Raw genomic sequence first — 12317 nt, 5'->3', positions numbered from 1 at the left:
TTAATCCAGTTTAGGCACATCCAATTTCTTTCCCTCTTATAATAGTGGGATTCATCAGTTGAGACTCCACTAAGAAAAATTAGTGGATATATGTACACTAGAATATATATATATATATGTATATATATACACATATATATTTTTTCCAGTATTTATGTAAAACTGATACTGTATCTTCTTATAAATGAAGTCTGATTTGACTATACAAAACTCGAACTCCCAGGCATTAGTAGGTTGAGTTTTCATTTTGGAATCTGCAGACAATTCTGAACCCTTCCAGAATGATCTTTTTAGTGTCCTGAACCTGGATTCCTAAACTGTTTCCTCAGTATGGGTTTTGGTATTTTGATAGCTTTTGTACTAATCTCTGGCCCACCAGGTAAGAAGGGGAGTTTCCTCTAGAACATCTATGGTGATTCCTGCACTGATCTAGAAATTTCCTTTTACCCCTTCTGGAGGTTCCTATGGTTCTCTCACCCAGGGAAGTCCTAGCCTCACTATCATCTTACTTATTTTGAGTTGTTTACTTTTTATAAAACATATTCAAAAGGAAATTATTATGACAGTTCCACCCTTCAGCAAAGTTGAGACATTTCATTACAAGTTCTCCTCTAAAGTGCTAGTCTCAACAGCAGCCACCTAATCTTGATGGACATAGGCATGTGCATCTGTCTATTTCATGCCTGATTTCCTGCTGCAGAGAGCAGGTGACCTCTTGGATACTCCATTTCTGTAACTTTCATTGGCTGTCTGACATGACTTTGGGGCTTATCTGGATTCAAAAACAAGTCTTTTGACTCCAAAGGTATTACCTTTACTCCACCATGGTGCCTCTACAGGCTTATAATAAAACTATACTTTGCTTTAAAAATACAGTAACAATAAGAGATATTCAACTACCAACCATGAAGAGAGGATTATTTGCTCACTCCTGAATTTTTTCCCAGTGATCACAGAGATGAAAGTACTTAATTATTTTCCTGAGAGCAAAATAAGTGGATAAAATTCAACAGAAAGGGATGTATGCACCAGAGTACAGGGGGCACATACAGATACAGGGTCATATTTTTAATACCATATGGGAAAGCAAGCTTATCTGCCTCTTATTGTTCTAGAAGATGCCTTTGAGACCAATGCCCTTGATATTATAGGAGAGAGAATCCATGTACAAGACAAGTAAAATGTGAGGCTGCTTTATCTGAAGCCCCACAGATCAGAAGAGATCAAGAATCAACACAGAGGGGCTTTGGGTCTCCTTGACAACCAAACCTTACAGCTGTCATCCCATTGGTTGTTTTGTTTTCTTCAACCTTCACCTATAATAGAGGAAAGTAAAAATCAGTTACAGCTGACAACAAGAAACTGATAATCAGAAAATCTAATCATAAGACTTATCTTCGGTAATACTTATCTTTGATGAGCTGGTTAAAATACACTCTGATAACAATTTGGAACCTAAGCTACTCCTCAACTTACCATCATGCTGGAAATGTTTTTTCCATCTTCTAGAATGATCAGACTGTACCAGTTCTTCTCCTCCATAGAATGCTTAGTGTAGACAGACAGATTGTGATATTTTAGGTAGAAGTGGAAATCCTGGCTTTTTGTCTTCAGGTGGAGCTGGGCATAGTGTGGCATCTTCTATAGAATGAAGAAACTGTCATATTCACTTTCTACCCTATCATAGGCATCAATATCTCACAACATCCCAGGGTGGGTGAGCTCATCAAATACTTTCAACTTTGCCCTTTAACCTAGTAATTCTATCTTTAGGAATATGCCATATGAGAGTAATTAGAGACATGCATAAGGATTTACGAATAAGGATGTTCTTTGTAGAATTATGTATATTATTTTTTTTTAAAGATTTTATTTATTTATTTGACAGAGAGAGATCACAAGTAGGCAGAGAAGCAAGCAGAGAGAGAGAGGAGGAAGCAGGCTCCCCGCCGAGCAGAGAGCCCAATGCGGGACTCTATCCCAGGACCCTGAGATCATGACAGAGGCTTAACCCACTGAGTCACCCAGGCACCCCAGAATTATGTATATTAATAATAAAAACTTAAACGCCTATAAGGAAATACTTCAATAAACTATGATATATCTATAAAATGGAATATCATGTGTCCATTAAAATCATATTCTCAAATTATCTAAGGATACAGAAGGATGCTTATGAGATGATTAATGTTAATAAAAAAATCAAAGTTCAGTACTATAGAGTTTGACTACCTTTTAGAAATTAGTTTATTTGTGTATACCAATATGCTGATTGATCATCTCTGGGTGATGCAATTATAGGTGGTTTTTATGTCTTTCTATATACCCTCCAGTTTTCAATAATAGATGTATATTAATTTCATTATTAAAAAGTAATATTTTAAAATAAATATTTCAGAGGCACCTGGGTGGTGCAATCGGTTAAGCAACTGATTCTTGCTTTCAGCTCAGGTTGTGACCTCAGGGTTGTGAGATTGAGCCCCACATCAGGGTCTGCACTCAGCATGGAGTCTGTTTGAGATTCTCTCTCTCTCTTCCTCTGCCCCTCCCACTCATGCTCTTGCTCTCTAAAATAAATAAATAAATCTTTAAAAACTATAAATATTTCACAACATGTACAGTAGTAATGGTGAAAATAAGCGAGCCAAATCCTTCCAGAGGATGTGATGTTAGGAGACAGTTTGAAATAACAGTACAAATTACAACCTACTGAGACCGTACAGTGTCCCTGACACTATGCTAAGTGCTTCACATATAATACTTATCCTTACAACAGCTCATGGCATAAAAATTATTGCCATTTTATAGGTACTGAAACTGAGGTTTAGAGATAAAATAACTTGTTCAGGGTCTTATAGCTAGGGAATGGTAGAACCAGGAATTGGACTGGGGATAGTTTGCCTCTACAAGTGCATGCTTCTAACTACAATATTATGCTGTCACCTTGTTGCATAATCTGAATGTGTTTCTAATTTATTCAAGTCCATATCTTACCTGAAAGGATTTAATGGACTCTTCCAACAGAGTATTGTTTTCATCTCCCAGTACTGTCACCTTCACCTCATCATCCGCCAGATTCAAGGCTTGCAGGAAAATCTTTTGGGAACCGGGCTGCAGTGGGGTCATTCTCTTAGGACAGAGAACACAGGTCAGAATTACCAACAACCCTCGGAGGGAGTTCTCAGTCCTACCTCTGACGTCCTAGTCCGTCCAGTCAGGAGGATGCAGTTTTCTCCCTCTGGAGGGCATTTGGCTTAGAGAACTCTGAAGGCAGTCTGGAGGGGAGAAACACCAGCTCAGTGCAGGGAGCCCTGATGCTACATGACAGACTCCATGCTTTTTGACTCAGTTGTGACCTCATAAGTCATTCCCCAATAATGCCTATTTGATCTGCCAACTATTCAAAAGCCTGTCTTTCCAAACAGACAAGAAGATAGCTTGGATATTAGTGTTTGGGAATTCCTTGACAGTATACTCTGGATCACTCAGGTGGGAGGTGGTCCTTGTTTTGCATTGCTCTTCTACCCGTATCTACTCATTTACCACAGATAGTTATGATGCATCTTGTCTAAAACAGGTTCTGTGCTAGGTCCCAGGCACAGAACTGAACAAGTCAGAAGAGTGAACAATGATATGTTTGACTCAGTTTGACTCCTCATGGAGCTTAAGATTTATTGAACTCACATCAATTTTTATCTCCACAGCTGCTGCAACTGCAAATGCTAGGCTTGCTAGGATCATACCAACAGCCATTTTCCTAAGCGATCTGCAGAAGGAAGGGATAGACAATTACATGGAAACTTTAGACTCAAAGGCTAAAATTGAAACCCTCTAAGCCTACCATTAAAGACCTTTCCTGATTTGGTCTCAGCTACTTCTCCCCTTCACACAGCTTTCTTCCTCTACTCATCACACTGAATAGTTTTCTATTCAACCCATTTCCTCACCTCAACTTTTGTTTATGATGATCTTTCTATCCATTATGTCATCATACCAAAAAATAGTAGTAACACACCCAAATTTATTGGACATTTACCATATGCCAAGCACGATACATTATTATCCCATTTTCTTTTCCTCCACAAGTCTTTCTTGACTCTAGCAGTAAGAAGGACTCTCTTTTTTCTCCATAACTCCCTGGCACTTTGCTTCCCTTCTTACTGAACTTAATATATTTCACGTTGGGTAATAATTATCCTTGCATGTGTTCTACCTCCCTTACTAAACAGGGAACTCTTTCAGCATTCATTTGTGCTGTTATATTTGCATGGCATTCGTGCTAAACTCAGTAATATCTGCTCAACTAATGAGTAAATGACAAAAGGCCATTTGAATATTATAATGTCATCATCAAAAAGAAAATGCCATTAAATCAGGAATAGAGGAGACTTGAAATCCTCCTCTGTCAAATTTACAAAAAATAACACTTCTTTTTAAGTTTTTATTTATATTCCCATTAGTTAACATAGTGTAATATTAGTTTCAGGTGTATACTGAATCACATTATAGTGATTCAACAGTTCCATACGACATCTGGTGCTTCTATTTAGAATGGGAGAAAAGCAGTAATTAGGGACAACCTATTTCTGCTCTTACCAGGTCCCTGCTTTGTTTCATATGGACAATAAAAGATTTAAAGGGATTAATTATCATCACAGGATTTAGACTTCTTTGAAGAGGCAACATTCAAGAACAAAGCAACAAGTTGCTTTAGGAGCCTATTCTCACACAATTTTGACTTTCTGTGAAGCTTAGATCTACCCTTTCAACATCATGCAGTTAAGTGTGCAGGAATGGCTTGGACTCTCTATAATGAAAATTAGCTAGATCTAATTCCCATCCTCCAGTACCAATAGGCATTTAGTTTAACTTGGGTACACAGAAACAGAAAAATGATATACCAAAACAAATCATACTAAGTATAAAGTACTGACATTGAATCTTTTTTTAAGCTGAGCAAATATTAAGTCAGTCTGAGCAATAAAGGCATGGTGAGCACTTACGAGAAATTAATTCCACATTTGGAAACCAGACGATAAATGACAAGGTCAAACAATGGGATGAAGATAAGAACCAGGAGGGGATTTAGTACCTGTAATACCATGGTAAAAAGAATAGTTACAAAGTGTTCTTCTGTCTTGAGTGTAAGTGTTCTCATTTGCTTGTGTGCACTCTCCCTAACATCCAAACATATTTTCGTCATACTAAGTACAGAATGATTCCACATCTCTCAGTCCCGTTACACCAAGGACTCTGATTTCTCCTGCATAGCACCTCAGCTTCTGAACATCCTACAGAATCAGTTTCACTCTGAAACTGTTTTTCTGTCAATCAGTTAGGATTTCTTCCCTATCATTTTCACTTATTTTCTCCTGTTCCACAGCTGAAGGGAAAATGTCATGGAGAAAAGAAGAGAAGGAAGTCTTGGGGATTAAACAAGGGTTAAAAAAAGAAATGGGAATACCGGTAAACTGAGATTCTGACTTTGTTACTCACACAACAATGCCTTATACTTTCTTGGACAATATTTCCAAGGTACTACCTTAACAGGGAAAAATATCTTATGCTTATACATCTCCTGTGAGCTCAAAATTCACCCTCCTTGGAGCTGGGCAGGAGCTGCTTACTTAAAAGAGGATGTGAAAGAGAAGTGTGAGGCTTAAGGAGAGTATTTTCATCCTTATCCTTAACCCTCCTCAACATATAAGGAAACAAATGTCCAGTTACAGTTGGTAATCCCATTACTTCAGATAGAAGTATGGATGAGGAAAGCCATAAATCCCTATGAGTATACAGAAATCTCTTACCTGCATCTGGTCTGGCTGAAGCACAAAAAAACCCTGAAACATAATAACAAATTACATTTATACAGTGACAAAAGACAAGAAAAGCTTATATCAAAAATACTGTTAATTATCTGCCATGAGGGTGCAGCCTGCTTGAGATTCTCTTTCTCCTTTTCCCTCTGCCCCCCCCCCCACTTGTGTTCTCTCAAAACAGAAAATATTTTAATTAGCAGGTGAGACACAAAAGATAAAATCTACCAGTCATTGGTTCAGGGCCATATGGTGCTTTTAAGGGTATTTGGGGAAACAGACTGGGAATGGCTTCAGGCTATGTTTACTGAAGGCAGGTAGGCCTAAGGGAGAATATTCTTTTTCTTGAGAGAATAGGGTCAATGTGTTTTTGTTAATTTCAGTCACTGCCATTGTAGGAGGTAATGTGCAGCATAAGACATCATGGTTAGGGTGAAGACTTCCACTTACACATAGTGTTTCCAGAGTTGTTCTAGAGGGGTCAATAACAGAACAACCACAGTGAATCCTGGGCAATAAGAGAAGGGAGGGGCACCTGGGTGGCTCAGTGGGTCAAAGCCTCTGCCTTCGGTTCAGGCCATGGTCCCAGGGTCCTGGGATCCAGCCCTGCATTGGGCTCTCTGCTCAGCATGGAGCCTGCTTCCTCCTCTCTGCCTGCCTCTCCTGCCTACTTGTGATCTCTGTCTGTCAAGTAAATAGATAAAATCTTTTAAAAAAGAGAGAGAGAGAGAGAGAAAGGGAAAAAGTAACTTGAGTTTGACAGGCTCCAAACAGATTGGTTAATGAAATCCTAGCATCATTCTCTCCTGCCTCCTTTACCACGAAGATGTAGAAAAACATTATAATTAAGTAGAACAATTGAGAACACAGATGAAACTTTGAGCTGGCCAAAGAATGGAGAATAGAAAAACAGAAAATAATGTTTACAACTTTCTTATTCCTTATCTATGTACAAAATACTGCACTTCCAAGTCCTCCACATGATCTCAGCCCAGATGCTGGGCTGCACCAGTCAAACCTGAGCCTGCTGTGCCCCAGGAAGGCTGAGAGGGGAGCAAACAACCTCTATCCCACAACTGGATCACTTCATTGACTATCTTCTCAGTACTACCCTGTACACACTGAAACCTTTCCATCCTTATATTCCTGATATCTAAAAATAATATTCTGGTTTTTTTTTTTTTTAAAGATTTTATTTATTTGTCAGAGAGAGAGCGAGAGCGCGCGAGCACAAGCACAAGCAGGCAGAGTGGCAGGCAGTGGAGAGAGAAGCAGGCTCCCTGCTGCGCAAGGAGCCTGATGCGGGACTTGATCCCTAGACTCTGGGATCATGACCTGAGCAAAGGCAGCGGCTTAACCAACTGAGCTACCCAGGCACTCCCCAATAATATTCTGTTTTTTATTTCTAGAGTAGCTTTTTAAAATTTTGCGTACTCAGTACCTTCATGTTAAAGACAACTCTCTTCTGATCTTAAGTCTGTTTTCAGGCAAAAAACCCAAAGAAATCATTTTCCTTAAAAAAGGAAATTTATGTATTATGAAGAAAAGAATAGATTTCTCTGGAAAATCTTTTTCTCACCAAATTCCCATTCATCCTGGTGGCTTGCAAGGTCCATCGTGAGCCCTAGGGCAGACAGAAGTGATTATGAGAAATCTCTTTCTTGTGGGAGGAAAGGGGCTGGAAGAAGGGGTAGCTTTCAAAAGAACTATTCTTACCTGCTGATCCAAAAGAGCCCAGAACATGGGCAATGGGATATAAAGGAATAGTACCCTGGTCAGTGCCTTCACATCCATAATGAGCTGCTTCTGCAAGAAAGGGGAAGAAGGAACAGGCTGCATTGCTAAATTTGGTTGTCTTGCTTACAGTAAAAATGTGCCAGAACGGTAAGAGGAGAGGCCAAATGCAGCAAGAGGGAATCAGTTTGGACTTAGGAAGATCTCCATAGAGGCATATTTCCTCAGTTCCAACTTACAGGGTATTTCTCAGCTGCCCAGTCCAGCCAGTGTTGTCGCTTTGGAATGTCCCCAGAGCGGTTGTTGAAACGGTTGGAAATAGCAAACTAGGGCAGAGCATAGATATCACATGAGAGACAAAAAGAAACCATTCCAATTCATTATCCCTTCCTCAGACATACATACTTTAAGTGACTTACTTCCACCCTTTGCTTTCATCAGACATTGAATTTCAGAATATTTCCAATATAATTTTATCTATCCCTATATCCTGTTGGCAACATATATAATGTATACACATTTCAGATGATTTTTGCCAATTTAAAAAATGTCAACATCATCATCATCATCATCATCATCATCATTATTATTATTATTTTACTTAATGGTTGAGTAGAGGTACAGAGGAAAATGGATTAATCTCAGCCTGCCAAAAGGTACAGAGGTAAAACAGCAGTCATTGGGGAAAATAAATACCTGTGTTTAAAGGCCTTTAAGCTCAGCATATAATTTTTTTCCATTGATTGAAAAAGGCAGGTAAACAAGTCAGACTTACCCAGATACATTTGGCAACTTGAGTTACTATGTTTCCTTCAGGAGGTGGTTTTCTGTATATTTTGCTTCCCATTGAAAACACAACTGCAGTTAATACACAAACAAGGTTCTTAGCTTCTCATTCAGCACATTCAGTATGTCAATGCTAAGGATAGGCTGCTGACGTGTAGGAGTGTCTGGCAAATCTTTTAAAGGGAGGGCTCTGACTTAAACCTCCCAACTTTCAGAATTATATAAATTATGGGACCCAAGAGAAGAATAAAGTTGTCAGTTGTTAAGAGAAGGAATCTGTTGAGACTTCCCTGTATCACAGAAAGGGAAGTCATCTCTGGATTCTCTCTTCTTTCGCCATCTCTACATCTGATATTTTATCAAGTTTTCATTTAGACTCTTTCTTCAATGTATTTCCCATCTGCCCTTCTTTTAATTTACTATTGCTACAATTCTTGTTTAGGGCCTCACAACCTCTGCCCTGGATTATTAAAATGTCTAGCAAGTACTTTTTCAATCCCTAGTATCTTCCTTCTCTTATCTGATGCCAAATTAAAACCTTCTTACCAGGACCTACCTAAAAAGTCCAAACTCCTGGCAGGAAAGGCCTTCCCAAATTCATATTATCCTGATGATGATTATTATTATCATTAACCATCTTTAAAGGTTTATTATTATATGTAAAGCATTAAGTCTTTTATATATATTAACTGATTTCATCTGAAAAAATAGGTACTACTCTCTACATTTTATTGAGGAAATTGAAGATAAAAGAAATTAAGCAATTTGTGCAGATCACATAGCTAGAAAATGCCAGAAATTGCATTTTTGACCTGAGGTCTGTTTGACTCAGAAATCTACCCATTTAACCACCATAAAACATCTCATTCACTCATTCTTGCACTAAACACTGTGCTAGACACTATTGAGACTGATGATATAAGAAAGATGTGGCCCCGTGGAGCTCACCTAAAGCTACTCCTTCCCATTTTATGTTTCATTATTTTCCACTAGGTCTCTACATTCTAACCACTGATCATCATTCCTACAAAAAATTCTATTCTGTACCATTAATATACTTGAGCTCATTCTCTTTTCCTTACCCCATATTCTTTAATCACATCCCAACAACTAATTATAAGTAGATTTTATTTTCATATTTTTCTTTCTATTTTCTAAATTACCAACATTAGTTGATATTATTTTTATAATAATATTATAAAATAGTAAATATTATTTTTTTCAAATTTATTAACTAACATCAGCAGGAAGACTATCGTAGTATGATTCCAGATGTACTTCCCTCCTTAATGGATTTCCCAACTCCAGCAAGATGTCCCTCGAGTAGATCTTCTACCAAAGATGTCTTGTCAGTGACAAGACCTTCCAGCATCTTTGCACACCAGAATGCCTGAATCCTCTTACTTTTCCTTACCTTAACTTTCTAAATTCTCTATTCCACTCATATTCACATCACCACGTTTTCTTTATTCATCCTCTCAGTGTCTCCAAAACTTCTCCAAATAGCACCTTTTACCTACCACAGTCTTCTTATTGCTGACAGAAAAGAAATTGTTGGATGCCAATCTTGGGAGACAAGTGGGCAGATAAAGAGGTATCTAGACAAGAGGAAGATTTTGGAGAGGAAATAGGTTGGCCCTAAAACTAAGAATGACCTAGAAATCTCAATAGTGGAGGGGACAGTGGAAGTGGTAAAAGGAAGGCCAGGTGATGAACTGGATAAGTCCACACTTAAATGTCAAGGCCACTCAACTAAAGAAGAGGATGGGAACCTTACGTTTCCCTACTAGTTCTTCCTTGCTGTAGAGGATATTTCTTCCTACTTCACAAAGAAAACAGAAGCTGTCAAATGGAAATTGTCTCAACTTCCTGCCACCAAATCTATTAAATCCTGTATCCACACCTATCCTCTCCTCCCTCCAGTTAGCTGAAGGCAATGTTCTTCCTCTGCACAAAGGTAATTCTGCCATTTGTGCTTTCATACTGATTATACTGTCTCTTCCTTGCATCTTCAACCTCTTTCTCTACTAGAGCCTTCCCAATAATATTCAAGCATGTCTGCCATCCTCTCTTGACTCCATGTCACATTCAGCTATACATACCATTTTCCCTTTTTCTCACCCCTTAGTCATTTCCTATTCTACTCTAATCAGTCTTGAATCTTCGCCAATCTACCATAACTGACATTCTCCGAATCAATGACCTTCTTATTGCTCTATTCAATGGGCATTTTTCTCCCTGATCTTACTTTCTGACTCAGTAACATTTGTTACTCTGAACAATGCCCTTAGAACTACCAATTTGGCCATTCCTTCTTTGTCTCGTTTGTGGGCTTTTCCCCTTTGCCTATCTTTTCTTTTTAGTAGGCTCAGTGCCCAGCGTGGAGCCCAACATGGGGCCTGACCTCATGACCCTGAGATAAAGACCTGAGCTGAGATCAAGGGTTGGATGCTTAACTGACTAAGCCACCCAGGCACCCCCTTCTTTACATATCTTTTTAATGCTGGTATTCCTCAGGGTTCTATTCTAGCCCTCTTTTTACTCTCATTATATTTTAGTTATTTCATCTATTTTCATGACTTAATTGCTTTCCATATACTAATAGCTATTTCATCTATTTTCATGACTTAATTGCTTTCATATACTAATAGCTCCAGATCTTTATCTACAGCCCAAACACTTACTCTGAGCTTGAAGCCTGTATTTTCAAATAACTGTTTGATAACTCCAATTAGATGTTTTAAAGACATCTAATATGTAACATGTCCAAAACTAAATTCATTAGGACGATGAGCCCACTATTTACCTAGTTGTTCAAGTCAGAATGCTACATTCAATGTTGACTTATTTTCTCAATCACATCACTTATCCAATTATATCAAGTTTTTTCAACTCTACCAGGGCTGAGACTAGTCTGAGCTGAGTGAGGCACTCATCCTGAGCACAAAATTTTAAAGAATGCTAAAAATTCGGTAATCAGGATAAATAATACCCTTGCCTCACCCTTAACCCATTCTTTCTCTACATTAGAGAGACAACAATGAAAAGTAAAAATCTAACAATCAGCCCTCTGTTCAGAATCCTTTTGTATCTCCCTACTCCAGCTAAAGTTCTAATTCGTTTATGACTTAAAAGTCTCTTGATTATCTGATTTCTGTCATTTTCTGCTTTTTATCTTTCTCATTTATACCTGGGGCAACCTGAATTCCTTTAAGGCCTTCAGATATGTCATAATTATTGTCTCACCTCCTTGATTTACAGATATCTGTCGTCTTTGATTAATTGCTGCTAATACTTTAGATCTCACCTCAGATGCCACTTCTCTCTCTCTCTCTCTCTCTCTCTCTTTTTAAAAGATTTACTTATTTATTTGACAGAGAGATGGAGAGAGAGCACAAGTAGGCAGAGTGGCAGGCAGAGGAAGAGGAAGAAGCAGTTTCCCCACTGAGCAGGGAGCCTGAGCTGGGCTCCATTCTAGGACCCCAGGATCATGACCCAAGCTGAAGGCAGCCACTTAACTGACTGAGCCACCCAGGTGCACCTAGGCAAAACTTTTCTGATCTTCACTGTTTTAGTCAGACATCTCCTCTATGTACTCCCATAGCTTTCTCTGTACTTCCCCAGTTGTGACATTGATCATACGATATTGTAAATTCCTTTTTACTATGTCTCTTTTTTCCTGCTGGACTATGTAAGTTTTTTGACTATGTGGCTCTCTAATTCACCAATGTGACCCAATAGCTAGCACAGGATTTGACACATGAATGTTCATTAAATAAATGTGTGTTGATCAATGAATGAAAAACATAGATAAATAAGTTAAATTATTGTGAAATGCCAGAGTATTATTATTTATTGGTACCCAGAAAACTGAAGCAACTAATAATGACATCTAACACTTATTTAACATTTCATAATTTATAAAACATTTCACTTACAGCACCTCTTTTGATCTTCATAATTACTCCAATATGTTAATAT

At 38.3% G+C, this 12317-nt stretch overlaps 1 protein-coding gene across 1 annotated transcript in view; it reads right to left on the bottom strand.

Annotated features, from left to right (window-relative positions):
- Nucleotides 1-12317, bottom strand: part of SLC15A2 (solute carrier family 15 member 2) — a 40816-nt gene that overhangs the window by 16177 nt on the left and 12322 nt on the right. The window contains exons 8-17 of the mRNA XM_059391044.1: nt 8326-8408; nt 7790-7876; nt 7533-7622; nt 7396-7440; nt 5808-5840; nt 5004-5092; nt 3685-3766; nt 2995-3129; nt 1477-1641; nt 1270-1316 (exon numbers count right to left, since the gene is read on the bottom strand). Of these exons, the coding sequence (XP_059247027.1) occupies nt 1270-1316; nt 1477-1641; nt 2995-3129; nt 3685-3766; nt 5004-5092; nt 5808-5840; nt 7396-7440; nt 7533-7622; nt 7790-7876; nt 8326-8408 (856 nt within the window). The remainder of the gene's footprint in view (nt 1-1269; nt 1317-1476; nt 1642-2994; nt 3130-3684; nt 3767-5003; nt 5093-5807; nt 5841-7395; nt 7441-7532; nt 7623-7789; nt 7877-8325; nt 8409-12317) is intronic.

The sequence above is a fragment of the Mustela nigripes genome, chromosome 2 (assembly GCF_022355385.1).
Source record: "Mustela nigripes isolate SB6536 chromosome 2, MUSNIG.SB6536, whole genome shotgun sequence".
Lineage (NCBI taxonomy): Eukaryota > Metazoa > Chordata > Mammalia > Carnivora > Mustelidae > Mustela > Mustela nigripes.
Note: the sequence above shows the minus strand (reverse complement) of the source record. Positions and strands in the feature narration are given on the sequence as shown.